Source organism: Abramis brama (assembly GCF_963993115.1).
Source record: "Abramis brama genome assembly, chromosome: 4".
Lineage (NCBI taxonomy): Eukaryota > Metazoa > Chordata > Actinopteri > Cypriniformes > Leuciscidae > Abramis > Abramis brama.
In genome coordinates this window covers 55649930-55669927 of record NC_139966.1, presented here as the reverse complement: position 1 = coordinate 55669927, position 19998 = coordinate 55649930, and the positions used below count along the sequence as shown (strand labels likewise).

The window sequence follows — 19998 nt, the reverse complement described above, 5'->3', positions numbered from 1 at the left end:
GTACGGTATGTACAGTATAGGCTATTAGATGACCGATAAATCTGAATTTGTGATGCTTCTGCTCTCGTGCTGTTCGTCATGAGCGAAGTACCTCTGTATGTTCATTTTTCAGATGCATCTTTTTTTGCTACCCAGAATGCTTGGCATCATTTTTTTTTTTTTTACATTTATTTCAGTAATTTCTCTGATATATGGCAATAAATCGAATTATATTTCTGTCATATCTGTCTCACTCGTTTAAACTGAAGGGACTAGATGGACTAATTGATGAAACATGTCCAGGTCACATTCCAGCCCAAATCAAACCCATTAAATATTACTGTGATCTACAGATACTTGAAAGTTCATGAGAATGAGATTTTGCATAGCAGAAATTTGAATTTGTGGGGTAAATGTGCTTCACTGATATGAAAATGTAAATGTACAAAAAAATCACTTAATGCATAATTTTCTTACTTTCTTACTTAAATTTGCTTCAAAGAGTTTTTGTCCCTCCCCGTCCCAGTGGAAATGTGGCATTGTCTGAATGTGAACTTTCAGTTTTTTAAGTTTTGAAGCTTATGCAAACAGGATATGATGACAATTCAGACAAGCAAACGTGAGCCATATCTACATGTTCTTTAGTCAAGATGCATTTTTGACTTGACAAAACAAGTAATTGGAAATGAATTATCAAAATTGAGTTTTTGCTTATAGGGTGACTAAAATAATCTTGTTTTCCCTTTGAATTAAGTGTATTTTAATGACCCAACTGACAGATATTTTTTCTTATATTAAGCATAAACCTTTGTTTATTTTTTTGTCGCAGTGTGTCCATTGTTAATATTTTTTACAATTTGAAATATTAAAAGTTAGTATAAAATATTAAAAGGTAGTGAATATATATAATTTATATTATAAATATTAATCTAGATGAATAAATGCTGTGAAAGTATTTATTTTTTAGTTCATTATACCTAATGTATTAGGTATAATGTCAACTGATAGTGAGCGGATCCTTATTGTAAAGTGTTTAAAATATTACTGAGATCTATAGATATTCGAAAGTTCATGAGAATGAGATTTTGCATAGCAGAAATGAGAATTTGTGAGGTAAATGTGCTTCACTGATATGAAAATGTCAATGCAAAAAATAAAATAAAGATCACTTATTATAACCTTTATTATAGAAAAGAAGCACATTGAGATTAAGAATCTCTTTTACAAGAGCGTCGTGGGAAATTTGATCCAATCAAATTTCAATATCAATATATAAATACAAACTTAATGCATAATTTTCTTCTAAAATACTCTTTTAATGTAAAGTGCATCAAAGAGTTAATGTTCCTCCCTGTCCCTGAGGATATATGGCATTGTCTGAATGTGAACTTTAGTTTTTTGCATATGAGTTCAAGCTGTTTCACTCGTATGCAAACAGGTTATGATGGCAATTCAGCCAATAAACGCAGGCAAACATGAGTGGGACAGATATGACTCTAATAATCACAACCGACAGGCAGAAGGAGCCGCAGGAGGACAGCACAGGGTCCCAGTCTGGAGTCCACCGATAACCTACACAAACACACTCATGCTTAGGGGACTTGATAGCAGGATGCTGTTGTTGAAAAGATAATCAGAACCGCCCAAAACACTCCAGTCGCTCTTACAAATGTCTGAATGCCGTTGCATTCGCAGTGTTTCTCAACTAGTTTTGCTTCAGAGCCAGAATTGTTAAAAAAAAATCTATTTTTGTAAATGCATAAACATCGAAAATATGATTTACAGTCTAGTTTTAGTGTCTCCAAATAGTAGTTGTTTCAGTGGTTTCAGTGGTTTCATTCTATCAAAGGTCAAATAAAGGTTCTTCACGGAAACACCCATGGACTCTTTATTTTTAAGAGTGTATATTCGTCCTAATTAATGCATATTTATGAAATCTTGTGTAGTTTTTTATGGCTTAATGCCACATAATCAGCTTCCGCCATCAAAAGCATTTGTGCGCAGACACAGACACTTGCTGTATTGCGATGACAGTCAGACATTTATAATTGTGAGTGAAGTGAGCAGATCTGTGCATTCAGATTGAGAGATCAGGCTTGTCTTACTCTGCAGTGCATCGCGGGTGGAGTTTTCTGTGAAAGAACGAGAGCGATGTGAAGTAAAGCGGTTGTTGGAAAGGATGAGTATGTTTGTTAGCCTACAGACACTTACGACAGAGTTTGTTTTCACACGTGTCCTGACCACATCCTCTGCACGATGACCCCTCTCTGTATGGAGCAACGCCGTAATAATTGCCTCTGTTGAAAACAATGTTGTTGTGTGTGAACAGTACGAAAACATGCTTTGCATAAAATGCACCGTTCAGAATTCTCCGCACCTGCAAATGTGGTTTTCATACTCACGCTGTTGCATAGTTGCACACAAATATGATTCCTGGCACTGTTGAGAACGACGTTTCTGCCACACCTTTAGGACAGGCCTGCGCGGCACAACCAACCTTGTACGTGTCTGCCCAAACAACCTTTACGTGCAGAAAACAGGCGATACAGAGAGGGCTCATTCACTTATGCTTGAACACTTGAGTGTTTGGTTGAGCTTTAACCAGATCTGAGTGTGTACCTGTGTGTAGTGACCGCACACTTTTGAGCACTGGTTCTGACGGTAATCGTAATGTTGGACCTCGTCCACCCATGACTTCACTGCAGATTTCACTGTGAAATGGGTGTACGGATATCCAGCCCAGATGTTTTCACCCACAGAAGTGAACGTAGGGTGCATCCTTCTCACTTCCTTAAGGTGAATGTTATGTTCAAAGACACAGAATCTCGCCCAGGCCCGTGCTGTCACCGCCAGCCCTTCATCCCACGTCTGCACACACACACATAGGCTTATTATGGCTTCATTTGTGATTAATGATGTAATCTTATGACAGATCCAATCTGTAGACCCACATGCAAACTGCCCTTTACACATTCATGCCTTTGCATCTATTGGGCAATTCTGTTCATTCCCTGCTGAGAAAACATCTTAAATCAAACCTCAAAATGGTTTGCTGGTTTAGAGGATTTTTGGGAGCTCAATGTTCTACTTTTTGGGAGACTTTAAACCAGCCAAGACCAACAAATCAACATAGGCTTTTTTTTTCTCTCTCTCTCTCTCTCTTTACCAACAGTACATACATGTTACTTATCTGGTGAAACCGGAAATTGCATGGGAAACAAATGTAGAACCAGTTTTATTAGGAACTGATTGGATCCTGAAAAGCCAATTTGAAAAGAACATTCAAAATATTAATAAATACTGTAATAACATAAATAATACTAAAACAACACTGTTTATTGTAGTTTATATTTTACATATTTATTTTACTGCACAGTAGTGTTGGTTTAAATGTCTGAAACTAAGAGTTAAACTAATTTTTTTGTTTGAAACAGGACATTACATAAGAAAATAATGTAGAATGGGGGTTGGTTTTATGAGGAATTGATTGGATCCTGAGAAAGCAGTCACGTGGTTCAAAAAACGATTCATGACGTCATATAAAAATGAAAGTTGTTTCGGAGGCGTAGCAAGTTATTACGTTTTGATTTGATTTTTGTATTTAATTTTATTTTTGTAATGTGCACCAATTAGTCATGCACTATAAGACCAGGAGCAGGTATGAAGACACATGCCCCTTTTACACAGAAAATGTAAGTAAAATTACCAGAACAACTTTTCTGGTAAATACCATAGACTGTAAAAAAATATTTATCACCAAATAATAAATTAAAAGAAAACTATGATGCACTCAAACACAGCACATGACCTTCTGTAACGCCCACAAACACACTCCCACCTCTGTAATAAACGCGGAGATGTTCGTCCAGTCCAAATCGGTACATAAAAAGATATCGAATGATAAGAATTGTGATTCAAACGTTGTTTAGAAAACTGACCAAAGCCGTTAGACAAGAGGTAATCAGTCTTAATTTTCCAGTTCAAATTAGACCAAACTAACATTTTATGTAACTGACATTAAAAAGGTAGGAGCACTCTTGAAGAAAACAATACTGATGACTGACTTCGTCCACATGACTTTCAGCTCCATTTAAAGGAACACTCCACCGTTTTTTGAAATAGGGCTTATTCACATTCTTTCATACATTTAGATAGGTGGGTAAATGCATTTTTGTCTCAGTGCATGCATTGTTTTAGTTTGACAGGGTCGGCGCTAGCTTAGCTTAGCACAATGAATGGAATCCTTTGTTGCCAGCTAGCATGTCCTGAGTAAAAGTGATAAAAAAAACAAAAAAAAACCATGTAATTACTTCTTGTGGCCTGCGTATTCACAACGAGTACAAATAGCGATGCAGATTAACACTAGGCGATTTCTTAGGCAGATATTGACTTGGGACTATATTATGGGGAAGCACAGGCGAAGCACGGCTACTTAGGCGAAGCACAGCTACTTGGGCGCAGACATATCACGCAACACATGAAATCCCACGACTTCTGTCAACGTACCGGTGTGCAAGGAGTCAAAACACAGAAGAACAACACGCGTGATCTGCAGTGAGTGTCTTCGCTTTTGAATTGTTTTTTTTGAGAAGTTACAGCTACAGTTACAGCAAACATGGTAATTATCTGCGTAGCAAAAGGTTGTGAGAACAAGCAAAGGACATACACGAATGTAATGTTTCACAGAATTCCATCGAATGTGGAATGGATGAAGGTTTTAATCTGATTAATGAGTGTGGCATCTCTACCACAAAACTAGTTTTTATTGTGCAATCATGTTTGAAACAAATAATTGAACATGTTCTTCGGCATATTGAGCAACCTGTATGCAGATGTGGTGAAACTGTGGTCGCAGGGCAGGGCTTTAAAGCAGGGCTTTATTTAAAGGTGCTCTAAGCGATGTCACACGTTTTTAGGCTGAAACATTTTTTGTCACATACAGCAAACATCTCCTCACTATCCGCTAGCTGCCTGTCCCCAGAACACACTGTAAAAAAACCGCGGTCTCTGTAGACAGCCCAGGCTCCACAAACGGCAACAAAAACAAACTGGCCAAGCCTGGACCACGAAACATAACAAACAGTGTTCCAGCCAATAACCGACAAGAATGATTTGGGGGTGGGGGTGGTATAACACTGATGTCTATATTTGTCTATATTTTTTTTATATTATGGTGTATCTAAAAGTCTAAAAGTGAAAGTCTTTTTTTTTCCAATGAAAATGTTTTTTTTTTAATGATTTTTTTTTATTACAAATTATATTATCTTAAAAACGACTTAAACTTAAAAAAAGTTAGAAGGGTTGCTGTGGCATTTAACGGAAATAAATTAAGTATAGAGTAAGTTTCTTAAAATTGCTAAAACTAAAAAAAAGTGTAATGGAAATATAAGAAAAATATAAAAATGACAATCAAATATAAAAATGAATACAATTTAAAATATTCATAACTTTATAGTTTATTAATCATTATTAATAAACTACTAAACAAATATGTACATGTTTATGTAGTTTATACTTTACATATTTACTTTATATTACAGTGGGGTTTAAAAGTCTGAAACTAAAAGTGGAAATCCATTTTTTGTTAATATATAATCAGAATAAAAGTTTGAGTGAAAAGTTGAATATAAATATGAAATATTTCTTCCTTATTTTATGTGTCCTATCCCCCCCCCCCCATGTTATTAAAAATTACACAGTCTTTTAAAGCATTTATTTTCTAAATGTTTTGTACAGTAATTCAAGTAGTTGATTATAAAGTGATCAGCATCTCATAATATCCCAGTGTTTAGTGACTCCTCCTGAACACTCAATGATGGTAATAGTTAATTGTCAGTGTCTCCCAAATACCAGCAACACAAAACAAACAAACATTTCAAACCCATTTCATTAATAAACAATAACTACATGACAATAATATAGCAAACTTAACCGAAAAAGAGACATGAAGCAAATGTACACTCACCTAAAGGATTATTAGGAACACCTGTTCAATTTCTCATTAATGCAATTATCTAATCAACCAATCACATGGCAGTTGCTTCAATGCATTTAGGGGTGTGGTCCTGGTCAAGACAATCTCCTGAACTCCAAACTGAATGTCAGAATGGGAAAGAAAGGTGATTTAAGCAATTTTGAGCGTGGCGTGGTTGGTGCAAGAAGGGCCGGTCTGATTATTTCACAATCTGCTCAGTTACTTATTTTCACGCACAACCATTTCTAGGGTTTACAAAGAATGATGTGAAAAGGGAAAAACGTCCAGTATGCAGCAGTCCTGTGGGCGAAATTGCCTTGTTGATGCTAGAGGTCAGAGGAGAATGGGCCGACTGATTCAAGCTGATAGAAGAGCAACTTTGACTGAAATAACCACTCGTTACAACCGAGGTATGCAGCAAAGCATTTGTGAAGCCACAACACGCACAACCTTGAGGCGGATGGGCTACAACAGCAGAAGACCCCACCGGGTACCACTCATCTCCACTACAAATAGGAAAAAGAGGCTACAATTTGCATGAGCTCACCAAAATTGGACAGTTGAAGACTGGAAAAATGTTGCCTGGTCTGATGAGTCTCGATTTCTGTTGAGACATTCAGATGGTAGAGTCAGAATTTGGCGTAAACAGAATGAGAACATGGATCCATCATGCCTTGTTACCACTGTGAAGGCTGGTGGTGGTGGTGTAATGGTGTGGGGGATGTTTTCTTGGCACACTTTAGGCCCCTTAGTGCCAATTGGGCATCGTTTAAAGGGTAACTAAACCCTAAACCAACTTTTTTTAGTTAATGATCTGTAAGAATGGGGCTTTATTAGTGCTGTTCATTGATTCGAGTAACTTTTTTGACATTTGGGTATAAAGTGCTGCCCTCTTCAGGTTGAACGGTGGCTAATGCAGTTGAATTTTCCTATTGGATGTTGCGGTACTGCGTGACGTAGGCAGGTTCCAGCTCACCACGCCCTCCCTTGGTACGAGCTCACCACGCCCTTGGATGAGCTAGCGTAGATTTATCTGTATTTAGTACAGTGGTAGGTGTAGTGTCGGCGCATTTTGCTGGATTTTTTCACATAGCGGCAAAATATGAATATGCCTATAGAGAGCGCGCGCTATTGACATCAACTCGATAAAACTCATCAGATGCATATTTACGTCGTCTTGCGACCCTGTGAGCAAACTATCCATTTTAGACAGTCTGACAGCAGGACTCTCAGGTGCACGCCCACCCCGCTCACGGTTCGTCCCCTCTATCTCCGCTGGGGTCTGCCCACTTTTCTAGCATTTTTCAAATATTGCCAGTGGGTGGAGTCAGGCTCTGACCAGGGGTTTAGTTACCCTTTAAATGCCACGGCCTACCTAAGCATTGTTTCTGACCATGTCCATCCCTTTATGACCACCATGTACCCATCCTCTGATGGCTACTTCCAGCAGGATAATGCAACATGTCACAAAGCTGGAATCATTTCAAATTGGTTTCTTGAACATGACAATGAGTTCACTGTACTAAAATGGCCCCCACAGTCACCAGATCTCAACCCAATAGAGCATCTTTGGGATGTGGTGGAACGGGAGCTTCGTGCCCTGGATGTGCATCCCACAAATCTCCATCAACTGCAAGATGCTATCCTATCAATATGGGCCAACATTTCTAAAGAATGCTTTCAGCACCTTGTTGAATCAATGCCACGTAGAATTAGGGCAGTTCTGAAGGCGAAAGGGGGTCAAACACAGTATTAGTATGGTGTTCCTAATTATCCTTTAGGTGAGTGTATAGCGCAGCTTTGAAGAAAATCTTTGAAGCTGCTAGGGGAAACAAACAATCATTCGGTTTTGCACCATTATGCAAAATTATTTGTGCACAGAATCAAGTATTCCAGATAAAATAATACACTTTAACATTACATAAGAAATTTCCAAACGTGTGTGTAAGCAGCATCATCACACCCCTCACACTCCCAAAACCACATAAACAATGTTATGACCCAGAACAAAATATCCTTGTAATTCAAATGAACAAATTAAGACAGCACACATGCGTTACTGCTCTCTTCTGGCGCGTCCGTTTCACTGGCAGTTTGAAGGAAATGATCCCAGTCTGGCCCTGATAGTGGCAGTTCTGTCTGGAAATGATTCCAGAACCTGCCGGTGAAAAGTAATAGTCATGAATGCCACTGCTTGTATTTCTCTGATCTGAAATGTTTTTGTCATCATGTTAGCAAAGTGGTTGTACATGTTGTTATTGTTAACTTAAACTAAAATGGTAACACTTTAAAATAAGCTTTCATTTGTTAACATTAGTTAATGCATTAACAAACATTAAATGACTGATAAATGATATTGTTCATTCTTAGTTCATTTTAACTAATGTAGTTATCTCATGTTAACACATAAAACAATCTAGTGTTAACACTAAAACGTAAAAATTGTTTTCATTAATTAAAATAAATCTGAAATAAAATAATTTCATATATGAAAATTTGAATTAAATAAGTTAATTAGTTAAACTAATATATAGATATATACAGTGGGGCAAAAAAGTATTTAGTCAGCCACCAATTGTGCAAGTTCTCCCACTTAAAAAGATGAGAGAGGCCTGTAATTTTCATCATAGGCACACTTCAACTATGAGAGACAAAATGAGAAGAAAAAAATCCAGAAAATCACATTGTAGGATTTTTAATTAATTTATTTGCAAATTATGATGGTGGAAAAAAAGTATTTGGTCACCTACAAACAAGCAAGATTTCTGGCTCTCACAGACATGTAACAACTTTTTTAAGAGGCTCCTCTGTCCTCCACTTGTTACCTGTGTTAATGGCACCTTTTTGAACTTGTTATCAGTATAAAATACACCTGTCCACAACCTCAAACAGACACACTCCAAACTCCACTCTGGCCAAGACCAAAGAGCTGTCAAAGGACATCAGAAACAAAATTGTAGACCTGCACCAGGCTGGGAAGACTGAATCTGCAATAGGTAAGCAGCTTGGTGTGAAGAAATCAACTGTGTGGAGCAATTATTAGGAAATGGAAGACATACAAGACCACTGATAATCTCCCTTGATCTGGGGCTCCACGCAAGATCTCACCCCGTGGCCCGTGGGGTCAAAATTATCACAAGGACAGTGAGCAAAAATCCCAGAACCACACGGGGGACCTAGTGAATGACCTGCAGAGAGCTGGGACCAAAGTAACGAAGGCTACCATCAGTAACACACTACGCCGCCAGGGACTCAAATCCTGCAGTGCCAGACGTGTCCCCCTGCTTAAGCCAGTACATGTCCAGGCCCGTCTTAAGTTTGCTAGAGAGCATTTGGATGATCCAGAAGAGGATTGGGAGAATGTCATATGGTCAGATGAAACCAAAATAGAACTCAACTCGTCGTGTTTGGAGGAAAATTGGATCCAAGGAACACCATACCTACTGTGAAGCATGGGGGTGGAAACATCATGCTTTGGGCAAATACTCATTTTCCACCATAATTTGCAAATAAATTCATAAAAAATCCTACAATGTGATTTTATGGATTTTTTCCCCTCATTTTGTCTCTCATAGTTGAAGTGTACCTATGATGAAAATCAGGCCTCTCTCATCTTTTTAAGTGGGAGAACTTGCACAATTGGTGGCTGACTAAATACTTTTTTGCCCCACTTTTTTTACTTTTTTAAACGTTAAAACCTTCATACACTCTTAGAAGAAAAGTTTCTATATAGAACCTTTTAGGGGTTCCATCATGGGATCATTTAATGTATTTAGTTTTAGTTAAAGGAGCATTGCGTAGGTTCTGCAATTTCTAACAGTTACTGAGTTACTGACACCAGTGGCCGTTAGAGGAACTGCAGCCAGTCTCATGCTCGTTCTCGGTGCGCACACGCTCATACGAGCACGACCACATCAACCAGGGTTGCCGCAGCAACCACTGACGGCTCATTGAGATTCACCAGCATAATGTTTGAGGTAAGAAAACACCATTTGAAAACAATACCGATTGCCGCTGCTTACTAATAATGGCTGCCGTGCCGTACGGATGTAAGCCCAAGTAGACGAGAACGCGCATGACGTCACATTTTGTGAATTTTCGCGCCGATTCGGGCCCGACTCCTCCACACACAATTGAGCCTACAGACTGCTAGAGGCAACCGTGGTGGACAGTCAAGGTGTCATTCTTTTTATTACATCATGGTTGGCTCATACATGTACAAATGAAAACTCTATCTTAAAGATTTTTTTAAGCAAAAACCTACGCAATGCTCCTTTAATTGATAAAAAAAAAAAAAAAAAAACCCTGTTGAACATGAAATTATAATGCAATAATTTAAGACTTATTTTTGCCATTAAAATTCAAGAACACTAGAGTTCTATATAGAACCTCACTGAACCTTTTTCCTAAGAGTGCTTTAGGGTAGCATGCAAATACCATGGTAAATGCATAAAATCCCAAACATGATAATTCCAATTGATACATCACTTATATGCTTTTATGTATTTTTCCTTTTCATATTGTGATGATTGTATTTTACTTGTGGTGGTAAACATCAGGATCTCGACTCATTCTGTTATTGAAGCCGATGTACAGGTCGTCCCATAGCAGCCCGTTCAAAACCACGTGTCTCATCACGCCCACTCTGTTCTTGATCTAAACACACACGTTTCAGATATTAAAATCAGTGCATATCTCATTCAACACAGTCTGTGCTACAGGACTCGAATCAGGTCACCTCCTCGTACGCGTGATCTCTCTCCGGGCGCGTGTCTGGGAAAGAAAGGTCCAGAAAGTCCACTAGATAGTCGTAACCTCCTTGCAGGGGTTTGAAATCATCATCCGTCTCTATGACCTGATGGGAAAACACTCAGTGTTAGAGTTTAACTCATCTGTGTGCGTGTTTGTTTGTGCATGTGTGAGATCCACCTGCCGTTTAGCTATAAAAAATATTATTTACCCGAATGACCAGATTGTAGCCTTTAAATCCTGCCCAGTTATAATAGTACGGGATCCAGCTTTTGTATTTAAAGTTTTCAGCTGTAATGGAAGCATTCAGTTCATCCACATACAAGTCAAAGTCCCAACTGTCCTTATAGATCTTTGTACCGCTGGGCGGTTCAGTGATGGCACTCCTATGGTTATGATATTAAAACCAGAAATGAAAATGAAAAACAGGCAGACATAATCACAGAGACTCATGCTACATGCTAATTCACTCATGCATATATGAATATGATAACAACATAATTCTCAAATCAAAATTAAACAGATGCATACTCAAAAACTATAAACAATAAACGTAAAAAAGGTAGAAAAACAATGTCAGAGATTACAGTCAATATGTTTACAAATAAATAGTTTACAGATTACACTTCTACTGTTGAATATGCATTTATAAAATGCATAATTATTCAATCATGCTTGGTTATTATGGTTAACTAAAACTAAAAGCCTAAAAAATATTTTTGTTACATCAAATAAAAGAAACTACTTGGTTACTGACGTAACCTCAGTGCCCTGATATGAGGGAACGAGTATTGCGTAAGGCTAGCTTTTGCTATGGGAAAACCTCCTTTTCTCGAGAATATTGAAGCAAACGCAGTGCAGTTTTAAAACGTGGTGCAGCTGCACAGCGAGCACAACTAAACGTGGGAGCGGTCATTGGCTGTGCTGCGGCAACTGCACGAACCTATGGCGAGGCGGCTTTGACGCGAGAACCAATCAGGACGCTTGGCGCCCTGGCGCGTCAGAGCCCGCCAGTATGGGTGTGGTCAGAGGCTATATATTGGCGTGTCTCGCCTAGGTGCTCCAGGTTTAAACGACTGAAGCGATCCCCTGATCCTAGCACAGTAGCACGGTGGGTTACGCAATACTCGTTCCCTCATCTCAGGGAACTGAGGTTACGCCAGTAACCAAGTAGTTCCCTTTCGAGAGGTCTCTCGTATTGCGTAAAGTTAGCTTACGCTATGGGAACCCCATTCAAAACGCTGTGCGTGCTAACTTCGCTCTACCGTTACCCAAGCATAGTATGAATCACAAGGGAAGCATGACCCTAATATAAGCGAGTTTTAGACGGGCTTCATATGCTGGATAACTAGGAACCGTAGTTCACCGTGGGGGGGGCTTAACACTTTTACACTGAGAGAACCTTGGCCTGTAAGGCGGGTACCTCCAAGTTATAAAACTTCACAAATGTGGACTGTGAGGCCCAGCCGGCCACCGCACAAATGTCCTCAATGGGTATTCCACTGGACCAGGCCCACAAAGAGGCCATGCCTCTCGTGGAGTGAGCTCTGACGCCCAAGGGGCAAAGAAGGCCTTTGGACTTATAAGCTAGCGCGATAGCATCCACAATCCAGCGCGACAGTCTCTGCTTTGTGACGGCCAGACATTTAGTGCGGCCGCCAAAGCATACAAGGAGCTGTTCTGACTGCCTGAACGAAGCAGAGCGCTCCAGATAAATCTTGAGAGGCCTTACAGGGCAGAGTAAATACGCATCACTCTCATCATCTGGTGAGGAGAGAGCTATCAGGGAAATTACCTGTGCTCTGAACAGTGTAAGGAATTGTAGTCTGCCTCGACCCAGATTCCACTCCAAACTATATTTTAGAATGAGCTCATCCCCAAAATGGCTTAATTATCATAGAGATGAAAGAAAGTCAAGTTATATTGTTTCTTCACCATTTGGGTTGATCACATCCTGAACAAATGGTAGTCAATTGTAGAATGGGAATGGGTGTGGGACACAGAGAACCTTCTCAGACAATGGGGTGTCACAACTTCATTAACATACAGACAACAGCTGTTGCAACAAGAGCAACTTCATTTACATTAAGAAGAGGATCAAAGGTTTAAGATTTGGATGTTCTGGGTTCATTCTGACGCCGGTGAACCCAAGGTGCTTTGTGTACCTACCTTGCCACTGCTATGCTGTAATACCGCTTTAAAGGTTACATTCCAAATTAAACCAGAATGGGCCATATTTCCATCATACATGTGTTTTGCAAAAATCTTAGCAAAAAAAAAAAAAAATTGAGTGGGTCACATTTGTTAATCAAGGCAGACTTGAAACTGACATCATTCTTAGTAATATCAGGATTGCAACTGAAAGTTTTAAACATCTCCAATAATCGTTCTGAAAATGCTGCTGGATGCTCCCCTTTCCTCATGTGCATCTCAGATATTTTATCCCAATTAACTGACATCACACCTAAGACTTCAAGCAGTGCCTTTTTCCTCTCTGACTTATTAGCCTTTCTGTCCTTCACTTTCTGAGTTAAGGCTCCAGACAAAGTGTCAGGCAGGCACATTCTTAACAAAACGCATGCATCACCATCTGTTAAATTGTAAACTTCAGCATATTCCTACAAGTTTTTCAGAAAATCTAATGGATCTTGTTTGGCAGGATCAAATTTACCAGTTCAGTTGGATTAAATCCTCGGACTATGGTAGAAGTCATTGGTTCTTCCCTTCCTTCACAAGCACGCATAGTCGTAGTAGCATGGACTGGTGCCATGGGAAATCTCACTCTACAGTCAGAGTATTGGCTTCTGAATGACTGAGAATCTTGTTCCCAACCCTCAGTCCTGTCTTCCTGTAAATATGGCATTTTGGAACTGGGTTACACAATGTGACCCCTAACAATGTCTTACTTGTATTTTTCTTAGTTGTGCCATTCTTTATCATGAACTGACAAGCCGTCTTCGCTTCTTCCAAATAATTGAACAATGTTTCCACATAAGATCTAAGCATACTATTGTTAGTTCTAAGAAGTGCAATCTCATTTTGCATCCTGACCTTTTCTTCTTTCTATATCGTTTCACTAGCCTGGTAAATTTTTTTCCGAAATTACCCCGACACTGAGTTGCTCATTTTCAGCTTCTAACTCATCTACTCTCTTCCTGGTTACTTTGTAGGAAGCAAAAACAGCTTGAAGCGCATTTGCGATTTTTCCTTTTTTGTTCCCAGGCATTTTGGGATAATTTTCAAACTTGGAGATAGCCCACTCATATGGTTTATCAACAATATTTTCTATTCCGTCAAACATTTCCTGAGAACCGTGTTTAGCGATGTATTTAACAATCGTTTCTTCCATTTTTAAAGTTTTATCGGGCTTTACAGTCTCTCGTGTATTCACAATCTGTCACGGAACACTAAACGAGAGACGAGGATTCAAGTGCAGAGGAGATTTAATAAACAAACACAGACGAAGTACAAAAACTCAGAACTCAGGTATCCAACAGACAGGAACATCAAGGACAGGTAACTCGGACAACGAACCAGCACAGGACTACAAACACAGGGAGGCTAAATAGGGGAACAAACAAAGGAGGGAAACGAGAAGGACAGGTGGGACAAATTAACCAATAATTAGATAACAAGATGGGAGGGGCTAGACAATAGACAGGAGAGCACATGGCACAAAACAACAAACACCCATGTGCAGCACAAGACAGGACAGACATGTGACATTACCCCCTCCCTACGGAGAGGCTACCAGACGCTCCACAAGACCCGGACCAGGGCGGGACGGGAGGGACAGACCAGGGCGGGACGGGAGGGACAGACCAGGGCGGGGCAAGGGGAATGGACAGTTCAGAAATCCAGGGAAGCCCACAAAGTTCGGGAGTCCAGGGCGGGACACAAAGTTCGGGAGTCCCGGGCGGACCACAGGAACAGACACTGGCTCCGGCTCCGGAACAGACACTGGCTCCGGCTCCGGAACAGACACTGGCTCCGGCTCCGGAACAGACACTGGCTCCGGCTCCGGAACAGACACTGGCTCCGGCTCCGGAACAGACACTGGCTCCGGCTCAGGCTCAGGAACAGACACTGGCTCCGGCTCAGGCTCAGGAACAGACACTGGCTCCGGCTCAGGCTCAGGAACAGACACTGGCTCCGGCTCAGGCTCAGGAACAGACACTGGCTCCGGCTCAGGCTCAGGAACAGACACTGGCTCCGGCTCAGGCTCAGGAACAGACACTGGCTCCGGCTCAGGCTCAGGAACAGACACTGGCTCCGGCTCAGGCTCAGGAACAGACACTGGCTCCGGCTCAGGCTCAGGAACAGACACCACCGGCTCAGGCTCAGGAACAGACACCACCGGCTCAGGAACAGACACCACCGGCTCAGGAACAGACACCACCGGCTCAGGAACAGACACAGGCTCGACGGCGGCCATCTTGTCAGGGGACACAGGCTCGGCAGGCATGACGTGAACAGGCTCGGCGGCGGCCATCTTGTCCGAAGACACAGGCTCGGCAGACGTGATGTGAACACTCTCGGCGGCGGCCATCTTGTCCGAAGACCCAGGCTCGGCAGGCGTGACGTGAACAGGCTCGGCGGCGGCCATCTTGTCCGAAGACACATGCTGCGTTCGAAACCGCATACTTCCCTACTATTTAGTATGGGAAAAAGAGTAGGCGAGCGAAAAAGTATGTACGCATCCAAAAGACTAGGCGAGAATTACCTGGGTGACGTCCTAATTATCGCGAGATTCGGGCTTAAGTGCGTTCGAATATGCCTACTTTCCTACTATATAGTAGGCGAAAACAGTATGTGAAGGAAGCAGTACGTTCGAAACATCAGTATTCATAAAAGAGTAGGCGAGAAGTTCCCGGATGGTTTACTGCTTCCGGCCAGATTTTCGAGTGCTCAGCGATGGATACTCTTCTATCCCAGGAGGCCACGCGAGAGGATGCGTCATTATTAAACATCGCAGAGATCAGCGACGCGGGTGCTTTCAAATGTGAGTAAACACGGTTCTTTGCAGGCCCGGTTCTACGGGGGTGCTTGAGGGTGCTAAGCACCCTCAAATAAAAGTGAAAGCACCCTCAGATGAAAAATTATTAATAGCACACATAAACGAGATTTTGCCGAAAATAAAACACTGACGGATTTCACACTCTTGCCTATAATAGGATAGCCTACACAAAATAAATAAATTAATAAAATTAAACAAATATATATATATTAAATAAATTATTTCGTTATGCTTTCATGTTTAATGCATTGTAGTTGTCCTTTCGTGATCGCGATACGCAAAAGGTGAAGCTGTCTCTTTAATTGCCCACTTTGCTTGCGTGCATGCTTCCCGCTCAGAAATTTTGTTAGCTGACTTTCTGAGACGGGGCTTTAGGTAACGTAAAAATAAGTGTCCATTTTTAATCATCATGGACATAAGAAAATGGCTTTTTTTAACCTTTTTTTCCACTGCCCAGGGACAAGCATGTGAAGAGTCAGTGGCTACAGTTAATATTTACTAACACAGAAGTTTAGCCCGAACCTCGCGTCATTTTAATGACGTTTCTCCAACATAATGTTCTCCAACATAAATGCTTTCAAGTCTGGATTCGCAAGCCGTTTGAAGGAAGGTTACAGTACTGAATATATTTGGATTAGCTTCTTCCTCCTCCTCCGAATCACAACCTGTAAGTATTATTATTAATAATTGTAGCATGCTCAATAATAAGTATTTTGTGTAACGTTATGTGTGTTGTGTAACGCTAAGCTAGCGCAGCTTCTTGGTCTTTTGCTGTCAATTGTTTTGAACTGCTTGTTGTTGTTATTGGAGTTGTCATAAAGAATATAGCAGCAATACCTTGGTGTAATAACGTTACTGCAGCAGTGCTTTATCAATATGTTTATGCATAACGCTAACAATGAATGACTGATTGGGTGTTGATGTGTTGTCATGGTTGTCATATTGTACAGACCCGGCAGTCAGCGCTAGTGCATTATGGGTAATTGTTTGTTGGGAGTTGATTTATGCGTTATTACAGCAATATGGTTGGGGTTTGTGTTAGTAAAGTTACGTGTGTTTATGTTCAAGTTAGGTTGGATGTTCTTGGTACATTTTCTGCCTTATGTAAAAATGTGTCTCTCACCGTCATGGAGAGAGACGTGTGTAAGGCAGTGACTTTTGGCCATTCTAGGAGTGTTCAATTGAAGTTGAAGCCGGTTACAACAAGGGTATCACCACAGTGTAAGTAGGCTATGTGTGGCATGTTTTAATGTTTTGCAAAGTGAAGATTGCTGCTTGTTTACATGCTATTCTATAATTTACTGCCAGATCGTATATTGTTTAACATAACAGCAATAACAGTAGTATTGTTGTATACAACATCCCCAATTTTGAGATACTATGTTTCAGACTGATGACTGAGCTATTTCCTACGATTATGTAAGCAGCACCCTCACTATATTCAGAAGCACCCTCAGTGATCTGGTTCTAGAACCGGGCCTGGTTCTTTGTGTTAAAATTGCATGTGTTGAACTACTGTAGAGTAAACTGTTGAATTGTTGAAGGTGTAAAGACGTTACACAGTATAGTATAGTTGTGATTTTTCAGTAAAAACACGTTTTATTATGTATAACGTTAGCTAACAGGAGCTCCAGTAAGGACACATAAGTTACGTCTCTAACGTGGATTTACATAAACCATATACATCGTAAAGATGCTTATTTTAAATGTATATTTACATCTGACAGGAAAATCTTCAGTAAGTATTGCAGAAGAGCACATCACAACATGAAATAGACATCTGAGTGATGAATGTGTGCTATTATGTAGAACAAATTTATAAAGTAACTAAACATAAGTTATCTATTTTATTTGTTCATTACTGTTGATAAATTGAGGAACATTTATGTTGGATAAAAAGTTAAAACAACCCCAACATGTAGATGTAGTGTTGAGCTCATATATCACAGAGGTAATGTGAATCTCGTCTGGGTGTTACAGGGTCAGATGAACAGATGTGTGTTTATCCGGTGGAGAGTGGCTCATGAAGCTGAATGCTGCCATCAAAGGCTTTGAGTGAGTATACTACAGAAATTAATAACAACTATTTAAATATTAAGTTGTAGTTTATTTTAATTATTGTAATTTCAAACAGAGCTATTACAGCACCTTTCTGATTCTTGATTTCTGTGCATTTGCTGCACAGCTTTTGTGGAGCAGGACCTGCAAGGGAAGATGATGGCGGCATTTGTGAAAAGCGTTTTTGTCTTCTAAATAATACTGAAATCAAATGACATTGTGCGGTTAAAATGACTGCTTTTGTGTTATGTTTGTGCATTTTTGTAGGATCTGAAATGTCAGCAGGCTGGTGTGAGCACTGAGGATGAGGAGCCCAGAGCTGAATCCTGGAGATGGTGCCATGGATGAGTCCCTCCATCACTCCAACTGCCCTTATGAGTCCCTCCATCGCTCCACCTGCCCTTATGAGACCCTCCACCAGCCTTACGAGACCCTCCATCACTCCACCTGCCCTTATGAGACCCTCCACCAGCCTTACGAGACCCTCCATCACTCCACCTGCCCTTATGAGACCCTCCATCACTCCACCTGCCCTTATGAGACCCTCCACCAGCCTTACGAGACCCTCCATCGCTCCACCTGCCCTTATGAGACCCTCCACCAGCCTTACGAGACCCTCCATCGCTCCACCTGCCCTTATGAGACCCTCCACCAGCCTTACGAGACCCTCCATCACTCCACCTGCCCTTATTGCTTTAGATTGTGAAGCACAACACTATACGCAACAACCTCCGGCACGAGGGAACGGCTCACCTCTGGCGGTCAGCTGATTCATCAGAATAAAGCCACAGAATGGGAACCGCTGTGTTGAGACGGCAGAAGGATGTGGGGTTCAGCGCCTGTAGTCTACATACATGATTGTAGTTTGAATAAAGCTTTGTTTCATGTGTTGACTTGTATATGCATTTGTTTATTGTGTGATGGTGACTTTCATTCATTCTTTTACTAATTTATTAATATTTCTCATTGTTGTCAGTAAATAAAATATAATTATTTAATTAATGCTTTATTTAATTGTTTGAATGAAAATGTAGATATGTTACACTATATACACATCTAGAGTGTATTCATGCATAGCTGTGTCATATGACATACATTACATTTTGTTTGTTTTATTGAATTATATCATTTTTCTCCAAAGGCGATTCTTTGCACAGCTGTCCAAGGTCTCCTTTGTGCAGACATTACAAACGCTGAGGAAACCCGTTCTAGGTAGGGCTGTCGAGTTACTGATGTTATGAGGTGTGTGTGTATATATATATATATATATATATATATTATGGGTTTACATACATAATATGAGATATCTTAATATATATTTTCTTAGATAATTCATTATAATACATTTAAAAAATGCTTTTTTTTTTGTTATTTATAGGCCTAGGCCTGAGGGATGAAACGAGAGTTAAATTCAACAAGAAAAAGAAGAAAACATAAAGCAGCAGTAAGCCGCTTTTGCTTGTGGATGAAAATTTTTGGATATAAAATAAATAAGTTAACATATTCAAGAGATGACAATTTTGGGATTCAGTAATAAAAATAAATAATATCGTTAAGGATAAAAGGGTGGGTCACATTAGTAGGGTTAAATATAAGAACTTAAATCAACCCTAAATGTATTCACAAAATAAATGGGCAGCAGTTTCTTTTTTATAAAGACCACAAAATGAGCAAGTTTAATCAAAATCAAGATATGTACAGATAGATTAATTAAACGTGTCGTTCTAATCTTTTAAGTTGTTGCGCGTGTGATAACGCGTCGTAGGTCACATGATAACGTCAACATGGCAGATGTCCGGCTCGCATTCATACTCAACGAGATTTGGCTATAAAGTACCTACTCTTTTAGCGCTCGTTAAGTAAGTACTTATTGAAATTAAGTACCTACTCATTGAGTATGCGGTTTCGAACGCAGCCATCGGCTCAGCAGGCGTGACGTGAACAGGCTCGGCGGCGGCCATCTTGTCCGAAGACCCAGGCTCGGCAGGCGCACTGTGTCTCCTCCACGCATGCAGTACCACCACTGCATATAAGAGGAACACGGCCTTCCTGGCCATGGCAGGACTGATGATGGGGGGTTCTGGGACCACCGGACTCGGGGCCACCGGACTCGGGACCATGGGAACTGGGACCACCGGACTCGGGACCACCGGAACTGGGACCACCGGAACTGGGACCACCGGAACTGGGACCACCGGAACTGGGACCACCGGATTCGGGA

At 40.6% G+C, this 19998-nt stretch overlaps 1 protein-coding gene and 1 long non-coding RNA gene across 4 annotated transcripts in view; one reads left to right on the top strand and one right to left on the bottom strand.

Annotated features, from left to right (window-relative positions):
• Positions 1-1144: 1144 nt before the first annotated feature.
• LOC311080928 (cytidine monophosphate-N-acetylneuraminic acid hydroxylase-like) overlaps positions 1145-19998 on the bottom strand; it is a 40150-nt gene continuing 21296 nt past the window's right edge. For all 3 annotated transcript variants that reach the window (XM_084111173.1, XM_084111175.1, XM_084111174.1), the window contains 9 exons: positions 10914-11088; positions 10692-10808; positions 10494-10609; positions 8003-8111; positions 2599-2847; positions 2382-2500; positions 2191-2276; positions 2085-2111; positions 1145-1551 (listed from right to left, as the gene is read on the bottom strand). In XM_084111173.1, the coding sequence (XP_083967299.1) occupies positions 1400-1551; positions 2085-2111; positions 2191-2276; positions 2382-2500; positions 2599-2847; positions 8003-8111; positions 10494-10609; positions 10692-10808; positions 10914-11088 (1150 nt within the window). In that variant the 3' untranslated portion in view covers positions 1145-1399. The remainder of the gene's footprint in view (positions 1552-2084; positions 2112-2190; positions 2277-2381; positions 2501-2598; positions 2848-8002; positions 8112-10493; positions 10610-10691; positions 10809-10913; positions 11089-19998) is intronic.
• LOC311080943 lies at positions 16267-18163 on the top strand. Its single transcript, XR_014605767.1, has 3 exons — positions 16267-16386; positions 17700-17774; positions 18045-18163. It is a non-coding gene; the product is annotated as an uncharacterized lncRNA (long non-coding RNA).